We start from the raw sequence: 23,521 nt of genomic DNA, 5'->3' as shown, positions 1-23,521 counted from the left end.
TCATTTTGTACCCTCCTCATAGGTTCATCCCACTGGCCCTCGCCCTGTCCATCTCCCTCCTCCCGACCCCCCTCTCGCTACCAGTCTGGCCCCTCCTCCTTGCCTCCCAGGGCGGCCACGCCCACCAAGCCCCCCTCCAGACCCCCCTCTCGACCTTCCAGACCTCCCTCCCATCCTTCCTACCCCTCCTACCCCTCCTCGTCTTCTGCGGCCCACCACGGGCCCACGTCGCCAGCCTCCACCCTGCCCAAACGCATGTCCTCGGAAGGTACCCACGAGAGTGTGGAGTAGACGCGGACAAAAGCACTAGTTGAAGACATGTTGTAATATTTGAAAAGATCACGATGAGCCCTATATTTATCTGAAATGGTTTAAGATTCTTTGAGTTGGCTTAAGTTGAATTGAAAATTTTCATATACAGTATATATATATGGTATATTCTTGTTTGTTTGGTGTGCAACAGCACATATTAAGCTGAAGTTGCCACTATAGGTTAAAGCAGGGGTGTCGAAACTAAATTTAGTTTGTAGGCAGGATTGGTCGTCTTGCGACTTTTTGCAGTCCAGATTACTTTGCTAATGGCTCCCTCAAACAAAAATAAAGTTAGAAACATTCTTAGGCTTCTGATTTCAGGTCTAGAACTGAACAGGAATGTCTTTTACTATATATTTTATTTTCATTTCATACTTTGTCAGGTGTGTAATTCCACCCACACTGTTGAAACATCAAAAGTCAGCAGAACTGGTACCAGTGAGTACCTGCCCTATTCAACCACTGTCTCTAACGACACGAAAGGCTCAATTTCCAGATGTAGTCTAATTGGAAGTAACAGTTGAGTACAGGCCCCCTGCTCAACCAGAGTGGCAGGGTAAGCCTGGTAAAATATTTACAGACAAAAGAGCGTCATATTATATGGGTTTAGTCCATTGTCTGTAATAAATGAACCGTTTTGATGGCTACACTGGCATTGTCCATGGCTTTTGCTACATAGGGCCTCGATACAAGCAAAGATGCATCAGTACACAAATGCATTTTCCCAATTGAGATTCATGAGTCATGTCAGTTGTTATAGAGAAGGCAATAAATTAATAAAATCTTCTGCAAGGTCCCTGGTTCTTCAGTGCAGTGCAGCACTCGCGCACAGAGGTGAGACTATTTCAGTGGGGTGCTCTCGGTAGATGCTTATACACATTGGGTGGTGCTGACCCCGTTTTCCACATTCACACAATGGCAGCTTTGCCAGCTTAGCAGTGACAGGCCACGCACAGATAAATAATTGGGTATGAATATTTTAATGAATGAATACTTATTTATTTTCCCCTCCAAATCATCCCATTGGCCAGATTGGACCCCTCTGGTAGTGACACCCTTGAGTTATAGTGAGGAATTTGTGGCAATAAAGCATGAGTTTAAATGAGAGCATTCGGTACCATCTGTCTAAAAATATTTATTCCATTGAAAGAAAGGCAGTCCTAGTAGTTGCAAGTTTGCAACTCATGCCAAGTAGAATGTTCAATGAGATGATTTGGTCAAGACAACGTGAACGTTAGGAAATAAGCAGAGTTCTCACAATAACGGTAGCAAGGATCCCTGTGTTGTATTTGGCCTCAAAAGGAATGTAGAAATGTAGAAACCTTTCTGAGAAATCAGAATGGAACACAGTGAGATAATTTACACTGTTTTGACTGGAGCAGGTTTATCAGTGTTTGCAAAAGATCTGGTTGAGGTTTACCCAAAGAGATGACTAATGCTTTATGGTATGAGCTGTTTTCACTTTGATTTAGCAGAGGCCTGAATGCGTCTTCAAAAGTGAACTTAACATTTCTATGTTTTAATGAATGGCTCCTCACAGATCTCCCCAAATATTTGAACCTACTCAACTAGTTCTTTGCCACACATCAGTTTTGCACTGGGCTGTCAAACAGACACTGCTAAGCTTTACTGGCACAGACTTCACTTAACACTGGCAACGCTTTAAATTTGGACTTTCACATCTGCCATGGCTCTTTCTCCCACCAACAATTTCTCTCTCATCTCTCTCTGTCCATCTGTCTCTCTGCCTCTCTCGCTCATGTCTTTCTTTCTCATCCCTCACCTCCTTGTCCCCCTGCTTGTGGTGTGAACCAGTGTTGTGTGTAGTACTATGGGGTCGTCTGTAGTGTGTTCCACTCACATGCTTGTCACCGTTGGCACTGCTTCACGGTGAGCCCTCTAAAGCCAGATGGAGCAGCTCATGTGAGCTGTAGATGGCTCAGAGCTTCACATCTCTGGCAGCAGTTTGTAAGACACAAGGAAACACCCCAAAGGTGGAAGGATGGCAATGAATAATAGAAGTTATTCTACCTGCCATCAGTATATTAATGTCTCTCCCTCCCCGCGGGTCTTTCTGGCTTTCTCTCTCTTCGTCTTCCTCCTCTGCAGGTCCCCCCAGAATGTCCCCAAAGTCCCAGCGGACACCCCGCGCCCACAGAGTGCCCCCGTGCCGGACCACAGGAGTCCCTCCAGGAGTGGACTTCATCTCCCACAATGCCCCAGGAGAGGTTCCGGTCAATCCGCCGACCAGGAATAGCTCCTCTGGAGGAACATGGTCATCAGTAGTTAGTGGAGGTACACGTTAGGATCACAATTTCTTCCCTTCATCTCCACCCCACCCCCGTTTGTTTTCATTGACTTATGGGTTTATAATGGTGTATACAGTGGTGAGTAGCAGGCGGTGATGAGTGATACAGTTTATGAGACAGGTTTGACCCATCGGTGTGCTCATGATGTGGTTGGAAGCATAGCTCAGCACAACCTTACCACAGCTTCCAATAGACAACTAGAATATTATCCCAAGCTCCCTTTCACAACCTTACCACAGCTTCCAATAGACAACTAGAATATTATCCCAAGCTCCCTTTCTCAACCTTACCACAGCTTCCAATAGACAACTAGAATATTATCCCAAGCTCCCTTTCACAACCTTACCACAGCTTCCAATAGACAACTAGAATATTATCCCAAGCTCCCTTTCACAACCTTACCACAGCTTCCAATAGACAACTAGAATATTATCCCAAGCTCCCTTTCTCAACCTTACCACAGCTTCCAATAGACAACTAGAATATTATCCCAAGCTCCCTTTCACAACCTTACCACAGCTTCCAATAGACAACTAGAATATTATCCCAAGCTCCCTTTCACAACCTTACCACAGCTTCCAATAGACAACTAGAATATTATCCCAAGCTCCCTTTCTCAACCTTACCACAGCTTCCAATAGACAACTAGAATATTATCCCAAGCTCCCTTTCTCAACCTTACCACAGCTTCCAATAGACAACTAGAATATTATCCCAAGCTCCCTTTCACAACCTTACCACAGCTTCCAATAGACAACTAGAATATTATCCCAAGCTCCCTTTCTCAACCAGATGATTCACGTTCAGGGGAATGTTGCCATCTTCTATGTCGGAGTGTTACGTCGTCCGAGCATGGCATTGTTCAACTTGCTTAGTAAGGATGTCGTATCCAAAGCGCTCCTGCTCCAAATTACATTTTCTGTGGACACAGCCCCTTTCAAGATGGGTTGTTATGCATGTGTGAAGGAGTGTTATTTTTAACTGAAATATATATTTGCATCTGGGGGTCCCTGGAACAAACTATTTGTAGATGGGGGTCCGTGGCCAAATTCATATAATTTTAGGGGCCATTGACATAGAAAGGTTTTGAGGCAGCGGTGGCCGAACGGTTTGCGGAGCGGTCTTGATACCGGAAGGTCGCCAGTTCGAATCCCCGGACCGGCACGTTAAAATTACCACCGCTGAAGTGCCCTTGAGCAAGGCATTGAACCCCAACCATGAAATGTTCTATGAGCAGGGCGTGGCTGTAAACAAGCATCTCGAGTTTAGTCCACTTACCCTGGGTAAACAAAGAACTTTGCTTTTTTTTAGCACCACCACTGATATAGCAACATGTGTTTTTCGGGAAGACATTTTTTTTAGAAGACATTTTTAGAATCTGCCTCAGGTCTTAATGGGTTAGGTATGTGAGTAAGTAGCCATGCCAGTCATCAGTAAAGTCTTCCTTCTCCCTATCCCTCTGCAGCACACAGACCTCGCTCCCCTCGTCAGAACAGCATGGGTGGAGCCTCTCCTAGCACCTCTTCCATTCCGCCCCCTCAGACGGGGACGGCTCCTGTGGAAGTGCTTACCTCGCCGACGTCAGCCTCCTCGCCCACTGCTGCTAGCCCCAACATGGTTGCCACTAGTTCAGCTGAAGGTAGCTTTGTTGTTGGCTATAATGTGGACCCCGTGGAATCTGTCCTCGAAGGGTTTCCATTTGTCTGTGATAGATGTAAACTCTGTGAACAGTTTCTATCTGTTCACATAGGGAACGGGGAACATGCGTTGTGGCTCCATAAATGCACCCATCAAAGCTATACACATAGAGTACAATGTCTCTTTGGACAATATCCAGAGTGACCCAATTCTCTTCTTTGTTTTTATTCCGGTCCCTACAGCGAAAGAGTGTCGCATCCAGGAGACAAGGCAGACATCTCCTACAGCCAACAAGGAGAATGTCAAGCCCCTGGACAGCTCCGCTAGTATCGCTAGACCAGCTTGCAAAGGTAACGGTTTTGTCTCTTACAGCCATGCCTCGGTGGGAGAGCTTCATCGTTATGATTCTGGAGAAGTAGCCTTCTGTGTGGCACATATGTTTTATCCATTACTCGCATGATTGTACTTTAACCTTCAATTTTACAATAAACTCAATGTGATATTGTTTAAGACATGGCTTCTTCTCTCCCACTTTGCAGGACCTCCTTCCATGGCGCCCGACCACAGAAAACAAATAGACAATTTAAAGAAATTTAGTGTAGATTTTAGGGTAAGTTGAATGCTCCCATTTTCTTTAATCATATGAACTCTAGCATCCCTACACTCTGGACATATAATAGGTGAACATTTGATGAAAATTGCAGATCTACAAGCTTGCAACATTTCTGAGCTTGTAGATAGACTTTTTTCAGCGACTTGGTATTGAGGGAAGAGGGAAAAGAGGAGGGGACCGAGTACAGAACCCTGGGGGGGTATCGAGAAAGTATATGGGGTTTAAAAGGTTAATGGCTCATTTGAAGCATGTTATTTTGCAGAAGATCTTGTGATCTTTCTATTAGTAATCTCATAAGTAAGGGAATACAAGCTCTCCTCCTCCCGTCTCCCTCCGTTCAGTTGCAGTCAAGCTCCAACCCAGACCCTGTCTTTGACCAGATGATGACCAAGCCTCCCAGAGATCCCGGAGACAAGCCCAAGGACCTTCCCCTGGACAAGGCCTCTGCCACGGGGCCGGAGGGCGGTGAGGAGGGGGTCGTAGCGGCGGTGCCAGCGGGTGCCACCACCCCGGCCACCACCCCTGCGGCGGCCAACGGCAGTAAACCGGGCAGCCCCGCAGCGCCCTCCCCTTCTCCCGCGGGGGCGGACCAGAAGAGGCCGGGCCCAGACGTGACGTCACAAGGCTCCCAGACAACGGCCACGCCCATGTTCGGTGGCCCCAAGCCCCCCGAGGACAAGGACGAGAAGAAGGAGCCTGTGCAAGAGTGAGTTAAAGAATGGATGACAGATGGGACCAGGCAGGGAGAATAGGCTGTGGATGTTATCAACACGTTAACGTTCCACCATCTGTCTGTCTCTTTCTCCCCTCCTGCAGTCAAGTGAGGAAGTCGACCTTGAACCCCAACGCCAACGAGTTCAAGCCCAGATTCAACGCACAGGTCAGTCTGACCCTGCCGCCACCGCTACGCCATTTCAAAACAAGAGACAACGTTACCAAGTTTAATCGAAATGATTTAAAAACACTGGTGTTTCTATTATGGGCATGTCATGTATGTCATACATTGCTTTAAGGACCCCCATAACTCTGACAGTAAAACCAAATGGACCCATAAGAGTCCCATTTGATTCCATTTGTACAGTATCAGAGTTAAAAGTTATAAAACAGTCCATTTGGTTCCATTTGTACACTCTCACAGTTACAGACCTGTAGGGTCCACTTGGTTCCATTTGTACACTCTCAGAGTTACAGACCTATAATGGGTCCATTTGGAACCCCCTCAAGGAACCATGAGGGTCCCTGGATCACACCTTTGAGAGCCACTGCTTTCAATAAATACATAACTAATATAGAGCATATTTCAACAACTTAATGTTAGGCTATAGATTATTTTGACATCTGCATTTAACAGAACCGCCCACGCACAACACATGCACATGCACGACGTGCACGCGCATGTCCACATCCACATGCACGCGCGCATGTGGCCTCTTTTTGCTCATTCACAATATGGTATGCCTACACACTTAAAATAATGCAAACACGCAAATTGCGCAAACGACTGCATCGACACCTGGCGTGGAACAAACGGGACGAACCGAGGCGCATATATGGATAACAACACTACACGCGCGCGCACGCGCTGCAACACAAAACAGCTGCATAAAACGCGTGTCACTGTGGACTTCTGTATCTGTGGACTTCTGTATCGCAACGCGGGGCAACGCAACTCTGGGATGAGCGGGCCGAAGGCCCGCGAAATTCTAGTGTCATACATTGCTTTTAAAATAATTTCAACATTTATTTAATATTTAACAAAATAGTTGATAGTTGAAGCTCCCAATGCATTGTAGAGCTTGTAGATCTATTTATCAACTAGAAAAGTGCCCTTCTGGGCACAGGTCTCCACCAGGAGGATAGGACTGTGTGAGATGTTTGGCAAAATGTTTAGGATTAATATAAACATGTTTTTGAGGCATTTTGTTCCAAAAATGTGTTTTGCAAAAATCAAGCTGTTGGTGGCGCTATAACAGGCCAATGTGAAATGGGTGGGATATATTCCTCAGCCTAGTAAGAAAATGTGTGAAAGATTTCACGTAAATTGCATGCTGCGTTCAAGATTTGAGGCTTTTGTTCAAAACGGGGCAATCTTGCAAACTGTGAAAGCTAATTATAGCCAATTAGGATGGAATATGAAATATCGGACAGATCCGACTTGAGCACATGACCATAGAGTAGTAGTAAGTAGCCTTGCCGAGCCATGAGGCCCATAGGGCAGGAGCCTATCTCCTGTTTCTGTAGCGTGAGGCAGCTTGACGTACAAGTACACCCCCTGGACATGACGCTAGTATGTCGCAGGGATTTACCCCCAATCCAACCCTTGATGCTGAGTGTCAAGCAGGGAGGCACTGGGTCCCATTTTTAGAGTCTTTGGTATGACCCGGCCGGGGATTGAAGGACACACGGACGGACACACACACACGGACGGAGTGCAAAACATACTCTCTCCCCATGCCTTCGGCCTGGTGGAGACAATAACCTAAGTATACTGTATTGGGGTTAAGTGGCTGTTTGTGTTTGACTGATGACTTGTGTTTGACTCTTATGTTTGGGGTTCCCTCACTAGCCGAAGCCAGCTAACACCCCTACTCCCCCGAGGCCCCAGGGCCAGCCCAGCCCCTCCATCGTGGTCCAACAGCCCCAGACTGTCTATGGCCAGACAGTGTGCTTCCCACAGATGTACCCTCTAACACCAGTCAGCCCAGGAGTACAGGTGAGACACACACACACAGTATGCTGAATTGCATAAAAATATGAAATATGGCGACACAAGGTTTCTCTCTGACAGCGACGATATTCATGACAAACTCTACCTGCTGCTGTGCAGTCTCCCAGCATGCTTCCATGTCTGTCCTCTTGTTCTTCTTTTTTTATTCACACCAACAGCTCGTATTATGCTATGTCCTTCATCCAACCATTAACCTCTTCTTTTCATTGCTGTACTGCCTTCATTCGGGACCCTTCCAGTCGAATGACTAACTTCACACAATGGTTTAGTACCAACATAGCTGTATAGTGTTTAAGCATTCTGCACTGATAGCCAGAGTTCAAGGTCAGAGGCCATGGTCATTATTAATTGTAAATAGAAACATATTATTGTTGCCTTCAATTTGGGTCCAAATTGATTGAAACTTGGTTGATCTACTGTGGAAGGAGCTCACCTGTCAACATTCTGAACATTGAAATACATTGTTCCTGTTGATTCTCTCATTACTTATTATTAATCATTTCTGTCTTTGTCAGTCATTTTAATCTCTCCATTACTAGATTATTCTCTCATTGATCCATTATTCTCTCTGTTCAGTCCCCATTATGTTCTCTCTCTGCGGAGTGCGTGCGTGCGTGCGTGTGTGTGTGTGTGTGTGTGTGTGCTCTCATATATGCGTACAGATAAACTTGTGTGTGTGTGTGTGTGTGCTCTCATATATGCGTACAGATAACTGTGTGTGTGTGTGTGTGTGTGTGTGTGTGTGTGTGTGTGTGTGTGTGTGTGTGTGTGTGTGTGTGTGTGTGTGTGTGTGTGTGTGTGTGTGTGTGTGTGTGTGTGTGTGTGTGTGTGTGTGTGTGTGTGTGTGTGTGTGTGTGTGTGTGTGTGTGTGTGCTCTCATATATGCGTACAGATAAACTTGTGTGTGTGTGTGTGCTCTCATATATGCGTACAGATAAACTTGTGTGTGTGTGTGTGTGCTCTCAGATAAACGTGTGTCAGGCCATGCACATCTATCATGCCTTTCCATTCCTTCCTCCTCTTTGTTCTGTCAGACATCACTAGATGAGACGGGTCTAAACACCATATGTTACACCAAAGACAAAATATTTTGAACGTAATGTTTATACTGTATTTTTTTTATTTATTTTTTATAATATGATACTGTATGTCAATTCATAATATTATGCAGTCAGATAACACGTTTCAAATATTTTTATACACTTTTACAAGTTGCTTTAAGAAGTACTTGGTGATCCAACATCACTCGCCAAGAAAAAAAAAAGGAAGGAAGAAAAAAAAAGAATTTGTTGACCAACTAAAGAATGGTTCTTTTTTTCCCCTTTCTCCCTCTCCTCCCCTCTCTCTCTCCATTAGAAAAGCATAATCTGGAAGGTTTGTGACATTTTCTAAGATTTCTATTTTTCTTTCTTTTTTTTGTTTTACTATTATACTTTTTCTCTCAAACAGTACTGAAATGTTTCTGCTTGCTTGATGAGCAATGCCTGATTTATACTTCGTTGTACACCAGAGTCACACGGAAAATAGCCAATTTACAAGCTCACAGCGTGTCTACGCTTGTGAACTTAATATAGATCTGCTATTTTCTGTGCGAGATATAGGATGTGTAACCAATGATAAATCAGGCTTAAATGCTCATCAGATGTTGGTTTGCCAACTTCTTATTGCAATTCCTTTACAACTGTCTTCATGGTTAGGACCTTTAATGCTATTGTTTAGAGGATAACTTTCTTTTTTTCCCCAGCTAATGGAGACTTGGAGGCCCTTTGCTATTGTTGTTGTTGTTCTATGCTGTTTTAAATTATTAGGTTCATGTTTATTTTGTATGTTTAGACTCGCATGGCGCAAGTTTATAAATCACAGGAATGAATGATGGAGACCATCTTTCAAGCGGTGGTACCTAGTCAAACTACATATCCCAGAATGCATGAGGCGTCCGCTAACGGAGCAGTTCAACTTTCTCACTGTCTCACACATTGGTGGGATCATTATCCTAGTCCACGAGGCATGCTGTTATTAGTGTGTGTGTGTGTGTGTGTGTCATTTGGGATGCCAGGTGGTCCACTACCAAGGCAGGGCTCAAAAGGCTAGTTTCACACGCACGGATTGAACATAAACTGAACTTTATTCAAGGATAAGCTCAATTCATGCATCTGAAATGGGGTCCTAGAGCTCGGTGTGACTCTGACTGGCAGGAGGAATAAGCGTTCAATGACACTTAAATGTTGCTCCTGTTTTATTTCCTCTGTGGTCCACCGTCGCCCTCCAGTCTCCGATGTACCACGTTCAGATGCCTCATATGACTGTCAGCCAGTCTAAACCCTACAGACCAGGTAAAGGTGAGAACGGCTACTAACCTCTCTGCTTCCTGTCTCTCCCTTAAGCCTGATTTACAGTTAATTGTACACAGGTGTCACACATCGAAAACGCCAAATCTACAAGCTCACAAAGCGTCACAATGTGACGCAATTGTGAGCTTTACAATTCGATCTTGTATATCTCTGCTGTTGGGAAGAAACCACCTAACTCATTTCCAGGAAATGAAGAAAACTTTATATTATTAAAATTATGCAATACTGCCTCATCAAAGTTGGTGTTGTGACTTTATATATTGTCAATTACTTGCATGAGAGGGGGAGAGGTGGTGGAGTTGTTTTCGCAGACAGTTTAAGGGTCCAATGGAGTTGAATGCTTTTTAATACTTTTCACTGGTTCAATATTTTCAAAACGACACACAGACGTAAAGGGTGTCGAATTCAGCACTGATTTATGCAAAACAAAAAAATCAAAGACCTCAAAAATGGAGTTACCGTAGTTTGTTTCCTCCCGACAGCAACGATATATTTTCTTTCTCTACTGATCATTCTTGCTCATTCTTGCTCATTCTATTTCTGAAACCTTGTCTCTACCTCTATTCCAGTTCTCTTTTTTTTCTTTAACCCATTAAAACCGGGAAAGCATCTGTAATTTTAGCATTGGCTATACATTTTTGAAAAAATCTTGAAAGAGTGCAAACTGCTGTTTTCAAAGGCATTTGTAGAATCGGCCTCAGGTCTTGACTTAATGCGTTACTCTTTTTGCTTCATTAACCCATTTGAACCTGAATGCATCTGTGTCGCCTTATATCTGTGAACCACTTTAACCATCATTTTAAACTCTAGCTGTAAAAAGTCTACAAGCTCATAGCATGGCACCGAGTGCTGCACTACGAGCTAGTAGATCAGCTATTTTTGACAAATCGTGAAAACGGGTGCACATTTTTTAACATGGTATTCTTTCACAGTGAACATTTTTAATCAAATCTTTGCTTCTGGGAGGTCCCTGAAACAACATATTTTGAGACGCGGTCCGTGGCCAATTTCACATATTTTTTTGGGGTCAACAACTGAAACGACAACTGAAACATAACAGATGACAGAAAACTGTCCTGATTCAGAATACATTTGTAGAACTTGGTCTCAGGTAAAATGGTAAATGGTGCATTTATATAGCGCCTTTATCCAAGGCGCTTTACAGAGATTGTGCATTACATTCACCCATTCACACACGCATTCATACACCGATGGCAGCGGAAACCATGCAAGGCACCAACTAGCACATCGGGAGCAATTAGGGGTTCAGTGTCTTGCTCAAGGACACTTCGACACTAACTCTGGGGGAGCCCGGGTTCGAACTGGCAACTTTACGGTTACCATCCAGGCACTCTACCCCTGAGCCACCACCGCCGTCTTAATGGGTCAATGGGTTGAAAGAGTCTTTTTGCTTCATTAACGTGGCATCATCTCCTGCATGTGAACTACAGTGCCCAACATGCCCCAGCAGAGATCAGACCAGCACCATCCCCAAGGTGCTCCCACCATGATGCACCCGGCCTCGGCAGCAGGACCTCCCATCGTAGCACAGAGCCCTGCTTATTCTACCCAGTACTTCACCTGTAGTCCACAGCAGTTCACCAGTCAGCAACTGCAACTCCAGCAGATGCCACATTACCAATCACAGGTATTTTAGTTTTTTTTAATATATATATATATATATATATATATATATATATATATATATATATATATATATAATTTTCTTTTTTTTTCTTTTTTACAACTGCTGGGAAGTGGAACACCTTTAATTCTTTCTTTCCCAAGTCCGTATATATATATACCGGTATGTACGTCGACGCTAGGTGGCGTCATATCCCAAGTTCGTATATATACGTACCCCAACGTGGACTCTGTCTATATAATGGTTGATGCCTACGGAAGCCTTTAACATTGGTCCGGTTTCCATAGCAACGCCCCACCGTTCCAACTATGGGATTGCATATATATTCTCAGTGCACAGCAGTGGAAGGGAAGAGTCATAACAGTCATAACTCTTCTTCTAAAATCGCTGTCCTTGGTGGGTTTTCTGCCATCCACATTTCGGATTTAATTTGTGCCTTTGTCTCACAATTATGGGGGGTGATGAGAGCGTGAACCAGGATTGCGGTCATGTCTAACTATACTGATGCCTGTGTGTGTGGGTTTGTGTTCCTTTAGGCACAGCATGTGTTCAGTCCAGTGATGCAGGGCAGTAGGATGATGGCCCCGCCACAACACGGCCAGCCCGGCCTCGTGTCGTCCTCTACACAACAGTACCCAGAGCAGACACACACCATGTATGGTAGGTCACTGTGTGTGTGTGGATCCTCCTCTGCCATACAGAGGAGGATCCAGTATAGGCCCACTGCTCAAAAATAAAATGCCGGTACCGGTACATGTATTTAAATGTGAACATAATGCACATGAATCACTAGCCTTTTCCTTTGCCCTGTTTCACTATGATTCTTATCAGTTCATTCATCTGATTGTTTGGGGAAAGAAGCTTTTTTTGCAGTCTATTTCCAGTGGCTTTGAGACATTTTCCATGCGGCAGCATCTCAAACAGTCTGCGGTTGGGATGGCTTGGGTCCTTCATAATTCCATGAGCTTTGCTGACGCAACGATCGTCATACAGGGCTTCGATTGGGGGGGGGGGGATCACATCCGCTGATGCGTTCGACTGTCCGCACAACTCTCTGCATTGCTTTGCGGTTGATGTCTGTGCAGCTGCCATACCAGGCAGTGCAGGCACCTGACGTCTGTCTATCAGGAAGTTGAGTATCCAGCTGCACAGGCTTGTGTTCAGACCCAGACTCTATCAGGAAGTTGAGTATCCAGCTGCACAGGCTTGTGTTCAGACCCAGACTCTACAGTTGAGTATCCAGCTGCACAGGCTTGTGTTCAGACCCAGACTCTACAGTTGAGTATCCAGCTGCACAGGCTTGTGTTCAGACCCAGACTCTACAGTTGAGTATCCAGCTGCACAGGCTTGTGTTCAGACCCAGACTGAAGTTGAGTATCCAGCTGCACAGGCTTGTGTTCAGACCCAGACTCTACAGTTGAGTATCCAGCTGCACAGGCTTGTGTTCAGACCCAGACTCTACAGTTGAGTATCCAGCTGCACAGGCTTGTGTTCAGACCCAGACTGAAGTTGAGTATCCAGCTGCACAGGCTTGTGTTCAGACCCAGACTCTATCAGGAAGTTGAGTATCCAGCTGCACAGGCTTGTGTTCAGACCCAGACTCTACAGCTGCACAGGCTTGTGTTCAGACCCAGACTCTACAGCTGCACAGGCTTGTGTTCAGACCCAGACTCTACAGTTGCACAGGCTTGTGTTCAGACCCAGACTCTACAGTTGCTATGTCCAAGGCCGAGAAGGCTCATGATATGCACAGCAATGTCAATTTATATATGACACCACAATATGGTTAATTGCTTGCCGGATAACTAGTTCAGAAGTGGGTTGCACACATCCAGTTCGTTGCTGGTGCTGGACAAAGAATAACCGTTTAAAACAAAAGTCTGCACAACAGCATTGCTCCTATGTCATAACTGCAAACAATGCTTGTCTGTTCTCCAACCCTGTCTCCTTTCCATTTCAGTGTCTGCAGGGCCGATGCCCCAGCAGTACCAACACCCCAGTGCCACGCTGCATGCCCACCCACAGCACCCGCAGCACCCCCAGCCCTCGGCCACTCCCACAGGCCAAGGTCAGCAGGGTGGGCCCCCGCAGCACGGCGGCCCACCCAACCACCCAGCCCAAAGCCCAGTGCAGCACCAACAGCACCAACAGGCTGCGGCAGGTGAATACATGAAGAAATGGCCCACAAGGCACTTACTGAGTTAACGCAGTGGTGGGAAAAGTACCCAAAGGGTTTTACTTAAGTAAAAGTATCAATACTGCAATATAGAACTACAAATAAAAGTCTGGAATTAAAAATGTACTTAAAAATGTTTTGGCATCAAAATGTACTTAAAGTACGAAAAGTAAAAGTACTCATAATGCAGAATATGTGCCATTTCAAGTTTTCAAATGTATACAGATCTTTTGAAACTAGCAGAATCTCTACAAGCTGTGTGTGTGTGTGTGTGTGTGTGTGTGTGTGTGTGTGCGTGTGTGACAGCGGCGGCAGCAGCCCAGGCCCTCCACATGGCCAACCAGCCGCCACAGCAGCAGATGTATTCGGCCCTGGCGCCCACGCCTCCTTCCATGACGCCAGGGCCCAACCCCCAGTCTCCCCAGGCCTCGTTCCCCTCAGCCCAACAGACCGTCTACATCCACCCCCAGCAGGTGCAGCACGGTTACAACCCCAACCACATGGCACATGTGCAGCAGGTGAGTCACCCAGCACTCTGGTGCTTTTCAGCCCTTTTCAGATCATCAAGGCCCATTACTTATTCGGCATTTGAGCCACGGACCATCATTTGATGACGCTGAACGCTCTCAGACCCAAGACTTAGAATATTTTGTTATCTTTGGTTGATTTGGACGGTTGATTTTGTCCATATAGGGACCATTTGGTTTCCACGTTCCATATCATTTAGCTGGGAACCACCTGGAATCCCTTCAAGGACCACTGCTCTATGGAACATCTTAACAGTTTAACTGCTTCTGACAGAACGTTCCGCCAGAAGGAATCCAACCGGCAACTGCTTCTGGCGTAATACTCCGTCTGATAAGCTTTATTATTGATATCAAACTGGATCGCTGATTTCCATTTTTTTATAATTTTTTTGGCTTGGCCTTTCCTTCTTTAGCGATCCTAGACCGGGTTGCGCAACCGCGCTACCGTCCACCTCCCATTATACAGGCTGACTAAAAAGCTGAATAACTCCTAATCTACGGAGCTCTCCGTGGTTTGGATAAAATGCGCGATGTTCGGAGGTCTAGGATGGCTTAATTTTAGCTCGCTAGCATTGATTCTATTTATTTAGCAGTAAGATGGACGCTCCAAACAGGATGTGAGTCCCAGTGTGTGCTGCATTGAAATAGGTTCGGCAGTCTGCGGTTGGCTCTGCGTCCAGCAGGTGGCAGAATATGGGTTAAAATGGCAGCGCCATCTTCTCATTAGATTATAAACATTCCCATTGTAAATAATGGTAACATTGCTATGCTAGCTCTTCAGGTATGTGTTACGGATGAGGATGAAAGGTTGACTAGTTAGTCGAATGCCTTGTGTGGAACAGCTGTTGGTTACCATTTTACAGCTAAGGGTAGGCTATTGGTGAAATATGTAAGCTCCTCTGCAATTGATGATCTACTCGTGGAGTATGAGATAAGGTGCCAGGACTTGGATTCGACCACAAGTCCTCACAAGGAGCATGTGGTTGGTGTACTAACTGGTTGAGTCCACCAGGCACCCCAAATATATGAAACAAGCACTAAATTTGTGCCAAGTGACAGTGATCAGCCTGAATGTGAAGCCAGTGTTGTTCCAGATCCATTACCTGGTTTTTGAACCAGATCTTTTTGGTTTACTTTAAAATACCACGGTAAAATAATATCATCGCATTGCTATAGGCTAATCGACTCCAAGCTGATGCGAGTAGAAATATATTGTTTGTGTCAGACTATAACAGTATGCATTGTAGACAGTGGAAGATGAGATGAGGAGAGAGAAGGGAGGAAGGAGACAGATGAAGGAGCATAAAGGGATGAGGAGAGAGAAGGGAGGAAGGAGACAGATGAAGGAGCATAAAGGGCAGCTGATTGAAGATCCACATAAACAAGAGAGAAAGGATAAATGGATGCAGAAGCAGAGCAGTAGTCGAGTGATGGAGACACAGAGAGAAGACACAAGAAAGGAGAAGGTAAATGCCCCCCATGAAGTCATGTGGCACCCACAGTGGGCGCCCCTCACTTCACAGTGAGGGTGTGGGGGGGTGCCTACTTCACAGTGAGGGTGTGGGGGGGTGCCTACAGTGAGGGTGTGGGGGGGTGCCTACTTCACAGTGAGGGTGTGGGGGGGTGCCTACTGGGCGCTCCTCACTTCACAGTGAGGGTGTGGGGGGGTGCCTACTTCACAGTGAGGGTGTGGGGGGGTGCCTACAGTGAGGGTGTGGGGGGGTGCCTACTTCACAGTGAGGGTGTGGGGGGGTGCCTACTGGGCGCTCCTCACTTCACAGTGAGGGTGTGGGGGGGTGCCTACTTCACAGTGAGGGTGTGGGGGGGTGCCTACAGTGAGGGTGTGGGGGGGTGCCTACTTCACAGTGAGGGTGTGGGGGGGTGCCTACTGGGCGCTCCTCACTTCACAGTGAGGGTGTGGGGGGGTGCCTACTTCACAGTGAGGGTGTGGGGGGGTGCCTACAGTGAGGGTGTGGGGGGGTGCCTACTTCACAGTGAGGGTGTGGGGGGGTGCCTACTGGGCGCCTTCACAGTGAGGGTGTGGGGGGGTGCCTACTTCACAGTGAGGGTGTGGGGGGGGTGCCTACAGTGAGGGTGTGGGGGGTGCCTACTTCACAGTGAGGGTGTGGGGGGGTGCCTACAGTGAGGGTGTGGGGGGGTGCCTACAGTGAGGGTGTGGGGGGGTGCCTACTTCACAGTGAGGGTGTGGGGGGGTGCCTACAGTGAGGGTGTGGTGGGTGCCTACTTCACAGTGAGGGTGTGGGGGGGTGCCTACTTCACAGTGAGGGTGTGGGGGGGTGCCTACTTCACAGTGAGGGTGTGGGGGGTGTCTACTTCACAGTGAGGGTGTGGGGGGGTGCCTACTTCACAGTGAGGGTGTAGGGGGTTGCCTACTTCACAGTGAGGGTGTGGGGGGTGTCTACTTCACAGTGAGGGTGTGGGGGGGTGCCTACTTCACAGTGAGGGTGTGGGGGGTGCCTACTTGCTCCTCACTTCACAGTGAGGGTGTGGGGGGGTGCCTACTTGTGAGGGTGTGGGGGGGTGCCTACAGTGAGGGTGTGGGGGGGTGCCTACTCCTCACTTCACAGTGAGGGTGTGGGGGGTGCCTACATGCTCCTCACTTCACAGTGAGGGTGTGGGGGGGTGCCTACTTGTGAGGGTGTGGGGGGGGTGCCTACTTGCTCCTCACTTCACAGTAAAGGGTGGGGGGGGATGCCTACAGTGAGGGTGTGGGGGGGTGCCTACTTGCTCCTCACTTCACAGTAAAGGGTGGGGGGGGGTGCCTACAGTGAGGGTGTGGGGGGGTGCCTACTTGCTCCTCACTTCACAGTAAAGGGTGTGGGGGGGTGCCTACTTGCTCCTCACTTCACAGTAAAGGGTGTGGGGGGGTGCCTACTTCACAGTGAGGGTGTGGGGGGGTGCCTACTTGCTCCTCACTTCACAGTAAAGGGTGTGGGGGGGTGCCTACTTCACAGTGAGGGTGTGGGGGGGTGCCTACTTGCTCCTCACTTCACAGTAAAGGGTGTGGGGGGGTGCCTACTTCACAGTGAGGGTGTGGGGGGGTGCCTACTTGCTCCTCACTTCACAGTAAAGGGTGTGGGGGGGTGCCTACTTCACAGTGAGGGTGTGGGGGGTGCCTACTTGCTCCTCACTTCACAGTAAAGGGTGTGGGGGGGTGCCTACTTCACAGTGAGGGTGTGGGGGGGGGTGCCTACTTCACAGTGAGGGTGTGGGGGGTGCCTACTTGCTCCTCACTTCACAGTAAAGGGTGTGGGGGGGTGCCTACTTGCTCCTCACTTCACAGTGAGGGTGTGGGGGGGGGTGCCTACAGTGAGGGTGTGGGGGGGTGCCTACTTGCTCCTCACTTCACAGTGAGGGTGTGGGGGGGTGCCTACAGTGAGGGTGTGGGGGGGTGCCTACTTGCTCCTCACTTCACAGTGAGGGTGTGGGGGGGTGCCTACTTGCTCCTCACTTCACAGTGAGGGTGTGGGGGGGTGCCTACTTGCTCCTCACTTCACAGTGAGGGTGTGGGGGGGTGCCTACAGTGAGGGTGTGGGGGGGTGCCTACTTGCTCCTCACTTCACAGTGAGGGTGTGGGGGGGTGCCTACTTGCTCCTCACTTCACAGTGAGGGTGTGGGGGGGTGCCTACATGCTCCTCACTTCACAGTGATAGTGTGGGGGGGGTGCCTACTTCACAGTGAGGGTGTGCGGGGGTGCCTACTTGCTCCTCACTTCACAGTGAGGGTGTGGGGGGGTGCCTACTTGCTCCTCACTTCACAGTGAGGGTGTGGGGGGGTGCCTACTTGCTCCTCACTTCACAGTGAGGGTGTGGGGGGGTGCCTACTTGCTCCTCACTTCACAGTGAGGGTGTGGGGGGTGCCTACTTGCTCCTCACTTCACAGTGAGGGTGTGGGGGGTGCCTACTTGCTCCTCACTTCACAGTGAGGGTGTGGGGGGGTGCCTACTTGCCCGATACTGACTTGTTATTCCATATAATATTCCACAATAAAAAAGCAGCAGGAGGACAAAGCAGGAATATTTACTTTCTGCTCTTTGTTTGTTTCACTGTATTTTTCGTCAACAAGAACATAGTAATGATTTTTTCCTTAGCACCTTGGCCATCGTCAAGGTGTCATGGACTCTTCTCCACTCCGCACCCAATCTGTGGAAAATGCCTAAATTGTACATTTGCAGGACCTTGATGACAACAGCTTTTACTAATTGGTTTTAAGCTGTGGTGTGGGGGTGTGTGTGCGCGCGCTTTGAAGCACTTTGGATCAACTTTGTTGTGTTTGACTACTTAAGCCCTATTTTCTACTTTTGCTTTCTTTTATTTGTTTATTTTGTTATTCTATTTATTGTAATACTTTCTCGTACGATGGTGTTGCGTGAAAAATGAGAATGATTTACTCCTCGAATCACAGGTCTCCGCCAGGGGAACAATGGCCACATGATTTGAGGCATTTTGTTAAAAACGAGCCACTCCTGCAAACTTTGGAAGCCAATTAGCCCATCAGGATGGAATATGCATAATCGGGCAGATTCGTCTTGATCACAATTGTAGAGATTATGTGTACCGATCGTTATGTTTGAACAAAATATGTAGAAGTAATATAAAACAAATGTTTAGCAAATATCAGCCTCCTGGTGACGCTATAACAGGCCGATGTGAGTTATTTTTATTTACTTGGATCCAAGGAGTTTCACAGCGTTCGGTCCAACGGTGCCGGAGATTAGCTGCTCCCAGACGGACGAACAGACGGAAACATAAGATTCGAAATCCTAAATCTCGGCCACGCCTTCCGGAGACAATAACCAATCAACAAGCTCACAGCACGTTGTGTTTTTTAGATTTTTTTTTATCTATGAAAATGTTTTTCACCTATAACGAATGACATGCCAAAAAACATTTTACTGTTGTGGTTGAAACGTATAAGCGTGTTGGTAATTGCAAGAAAGCCAAGAGACACTAGAGGGCATTCTTTACTTGGTAAAAAGATTGTTTGAGCTGGATCGGCCATGTGGCTTCACCTGTTAATGGCATTGAGATATTTGTGTATGCATTCTGTAGGCAGGATGTCTGTGTGGTGAAATGTCAGCTAGATCACTTACTGACTTTGATGTCATTCTTTAATCCCCTTCTCTTTTTTTTCTCCTAATCCAAGTCTGATTGGCTCTCGCTCCCTTGCACACTCCAATATCCACGTGTTCCCTCTCTCTCTTGCCCCTTCCAGGCCCATATGCAGTCTGGTTTAGTGCAATCTCACCATGCGGCCCCCCAACATCCCCCAATGATGTTGATGGCTACCCAGGGTCCTCCAGGGGGTCCCCAGCCCCCCATGCAACAGACGGCCCTCAACCCCATCCCAGTCTCTTCCACCACACACTTCTCCTACCTGGCACACCCACAAGGTACATTACTTTGACCAAACCAGCACACTTTGTTACACCGTAACAAATTGAGTATTATGTTTCATTATTCATTTGATTGGCTCAGCAGCTAATCAAATGAACGTATGAACTATTGAATGCGATGCGAGAGTGCGGTCTAGCCAACACTAGGGCATTAACGAGTTGTGATTTTTCGTCGTTTTATGACGTGGGGGGGGGGGGGGGGGGGGGACGACCTTAACAGGGGGCGGGTGCCGGGTGGGGGTGTGGCGTGCGCGCTCAAATACGGAGCATGTCAAATGGAGCACTGCGCACACAGTGGCCTCTCCAATCTGGCACAGAAACCCATTAGAAAAGACATACTGTAGCTAGGCTGTATGTATCTATGGCAAAGCGCTGATTATCAAAACATATAAATGTAATAGTAAACACTAAACAGTGCAGGGACACGCACACTGGTACAGAGACCAGAAAGGGGAACACAACAGGAGAGGGGGCATTGGCACACAGTGCAGCACAGCGGCCCGGCCAGGCAGCCATAAGAACACAATACAAAATATAACATTAACAATAGTGGCAGTACAGCAGCCCGACCTTCAGAACACAATAGAAGACATAGGTCTATATTAACATTATAGCAGCCAGCAGCAGTTCAGTACAATCTGCTGTTACCTTGAACCTTCCACGTTCACAACGTGAACATGTCTTCCTTCTCCTCCTCCACCGACAACCACTCGATAACGTATTCATGTTACTTCTTTTCTGAGCCATGCAAATAAACAACAACCCGCACTGACCAGAGACGGAGAGATTCATGCGTCCCGCGCGTAAAGTTAAACCAGAAACTGGGCAGTCACTGCGTCAGCACGGAGATGGGGGGGATACAATTTGGGGATAAAGTTTGCGCGCTTGTTACTTCTCTGACACAGTTCAACTTCAGCCAGTCAATTAGTGGGACATCGCGGAGAGCCACACACAACTGCAGTTAGGTTCTTAATTAAGGACGCGTTCTGAAATGGCGCACTGTGCAATGCAAACTAATAGGCGAGTGCGCTCCGGTGCGTTATGCAAAGGGAAAGAATGACTTCTGTCCGTGACAATAACCAATCCTACAGTTTGAATTCTGTACACACACACACAGAGCAAAAATTATGATATGGGGAAAACAATTGAAAATGTTATTTTTCTTTAACACATTTAAACACGTAAACACATTTAAAGGTGTTTACGTTTCCGGGTTTAAATCTGCAAGTCTATTGCTATTGAAAATGCCATTCTACCAGTAGGTGCCACTTACGGGCTACTCCTTAATGGAGTCTACATAGCAGCCTACAAGCAAAGACGTTGAAATTAAATTGCATGTTTTCACTTGGCTGAAATAGGAATCGCACCTTTGATGCCATGAAGGTTATTATAGTTTGATGTGTTCACCCAAAACCGTGTCACCCAGACATGCATGAAGGTTATTATAGTTTGATGTGTTCACCCAGACATGCTTTAAGGTTATTATAGTTTGATGTGTTCACCCAGACATGCATGAAGGTTATTATAGTTTGATGTGTTCACCCAGACATGCATGAAGGTTATTATAGTTTGATGTGTCACCCAGACATGCACAGCTCACCGTTTGTTTTCCCCCCTTGTTTTATTCTCCAGTAATCTGATCGTAGGTAAACCACATCACTTGTTTTTCTCACACAGAGTACGGGTCTTTTCAGATCCACTTGGATATTACACATAATGAACAGACCGTGGACCTGAGATAATAGAATCTGAACATAATAGAACACAGAACCGTACCCATACGGGTGTCGGGCATTGTCAGGTACTTTTGGTTTGGGTAGACTAGTGAAGAGATAAAAGCAAAGATACAAAGCAATTTAGGCATTTCGAAAGTGAATATACAACCATTCTTGCAAAAAATTATATTTCACTTGTAAAATCAACTCAAAAATGGCTCCAGCACACCATCACATAACGTAATAAAATCTGTGGATGTTTTCTGTACATCACAGTTGTACAGACAACCTCGAATGTCTATAGGATTGTACAATGAGTAGTGAAAAATAGCCTATAATCTACAAGCCCACAACACATGGACCGTTGCGACGCCCCATATAATGACATGCCAGAAATAGGGACGTGAAACGTTGAAAGCGGTTAAACGAAATGGTATTTTTCTTCCCCTTGCAGTGCAAGCCCACCATCAGCAGCAGCTGTAGAAGGGCAGCGCTGGTGAGCGGAGGGACCCACTCTGCCTCATGCTTCTCTACCAGAACCTCCACGACCACATGATGAAGACACCTGACCAGACCCCCCCTTACTCCTCCCCTATTGTCATACACACAAGACATGCGACCACATCATCTTTTCTGCCCCCCCCCACCCCCTCCATCAATCCATCCCCCCTCCCCTCCCCTCCCCTCCTCTCCTCTTCCAGACCAGGCAATAAGAGAATGTTAACAGACTGATGCAGTGACATGTTTATAACGAGCTAGCGTTCTAATATTAACAGAGGACTACCCTTATTCTGCCCCTGTTCACTCACGCACACACACACACACACACACATGGAGAGATAATACATACATGCATATACATGATAGAGTACCCACACACACACACACACACACACACCACTTCAGGGGATCCGTAACAGCAACACGAGTCAGCTTGCCAATTAAGAGGCATGAAAGAGTGAGGAAATTATTGTGAGTGAAGAAGAGAGAAAAAAACTGGAACTTGTATTTTGTCTGCACCTTGTTATGGAAAAAAAAAAGAATTCTTCCAAGTTTTAGACAGTATTAACCTTACTGTTTAACTATTGCTGCTGCTGCTATGTGCTGCGTTTGTTTCCAAACTACACAACAGGTTTCTAACCAAACTAAAAACAAAAGTGACGAGAAGCTTCCTGTGAATTAACAAACACAACATTTTGGCAGCCAGAGGACAGGAGTAAAAAAACATTATTTATGAAACTGATGGCTGAGGTGATCAGATCCCAATTCTCACCTGACCATTGTGTAACTTTTAAGTTAAAAAAAAGAAGAAACTTTTACTTTGTAGATAATATAAATAATTTAAAAAATGAGCAAAAAAAATTAAAAACAATAAAAAAGTTTTAAAAACTGGACAACTGCGTGCTTCTGTCATTCTTGAAATGGGTCACCGCACAAGGATCCATGTGGATTGTGTTGCTGTGAGGAACATATTTTTCATCAATTATGAGTTGTCACTAGATGGCCACCCTTGAAAGGGCTGAAGATCTGCCCCCCCTCCCCCCTCCAGGTCTTTACCCTAACCTTAACCAACGCCTATAATTATTAACCATACTAACAATGCCTAACCTTACCTTAAAATGTTCATAAAACCCATGTCAAACAACTAAATTTAACTAAACCATCTCTAAACTTAATGTGGGACATCTCTCCTTTTTTGGCTGGCCATCTAGTCATGCTCCTCAATTATGGTGGTGACCAGAATGTTACATAATATATATATTTATTGTCATGCTCTTGCATGAAGCCAATGAGAGTTGATGTGAGTTGGGTGGGTACACCATGTATTTATACCATGTGCATAGGAGGTGTGGTAAAATTGAGGTGGTGCTGAACATACCGGTAACCTAACTTATTTGAACAAGGAAGACCTTTGTAGTGGTATCATGCAAGATCATGTCTTTGGTTCGCTGGCAGCCTGGAGGACTGGGTTAGAAATAGTTGCTATAGAAATGAGGACCACAGTACATGCTCATAACTCACTGGACTTTAGAGAGAACACAAACCATGGGTCACAAGTTGCTTGTTTCGGTTAGCTTTATTTTACAAAAT

General features: G+C 46.5%; 1 protein-coding gene across 11 annotated transcripts in view; it reads left to right on the top strand.

The window, feature by feature from the left end:
• The window catches only part of atxn2 (ataxin 2), a 37,673-nt gene extending 14,854 nt beyond the window's left edge, over positions 1–22,819 (top strand). For 2 of the 11 annotated variants that reach the window (XM_079515220.1, XM_079515216.1), the window contains exons 11-26: positions 23–268; positions 2,422–2,607; positions 4,087–4,260; positions 4,502–4,609; positions 4,799–4,869; positions 5,214–5,578; positions 5,689–5,752; positions 7,439–7,585; positions 8,957–8,974; positions 9,870–9,939; positions 11,403–11,599; positions 12,133–12,256; positions 13,557–13,757; positions 14,079–14,290; positions 19,535–19,712; positions 21,885–22,819. In XM_079515220.1, coding sequence (XP_079371346.1) covers positions 23–268; positions 2,422–2,607; positions 4,087–4,260; positions 4,502–4,609; positions 4,799–4,869; positions 5,214–5,578; positions 5,689–5,752; positions 7,439–7,585; positions 8,957–8,974; positions 9,870–9,939; positions 11,403–11,599; positions 12,133–12,256; positions 13,557–13,757; positions 14,079–14,290; positions 19,535–19,712; positions 21,885–21,913 — 2,390 coding nt within the window. In that variant the 3' untranslated portion in view covers positions 21,914–22,819. The remainder of the gene's footprint in view (positions 1–22; positions 269–2,421; positions 2,608–4,086; positions 4,261–4,501; positions 4,610–4,798; positions 4,870–5,213; positions 5,579–5,688; positions 5,753–7,438; positions 7,586–8,956; positions 8,975–9,869; positions 9,940–11,402; positions 11,600–12,132; positions 12,257–13,556; positions 13,758–14,078; positions 14,291–19,534; positions 19,713–21,884) is intronic. The other 9 variants (XM_079515222.1, XM_079515219.1, XM_079515226.1 and 6 more) reach the window with 6 other exon arrangements.
• The last annotated feature ends 702 nt before the right edge of the window (positions 22,820–23,521 follow it).

The sequence above is a fragment of the Electrona antarctica genome (genome assembly GCF_951216825.1).
Source record: "Electrona antarctica genome assembly, chromosome: 12".
NCBI classification, from domain to species: Eukaryota; Metazoa; Chordata; class Actinopteri; order Myctophiformes; family Myctophidae; genus Electrona; species Electrona antarctica.
This window is presented reverse-complemented; position numbering and strand designations above follow the sequence as displayed.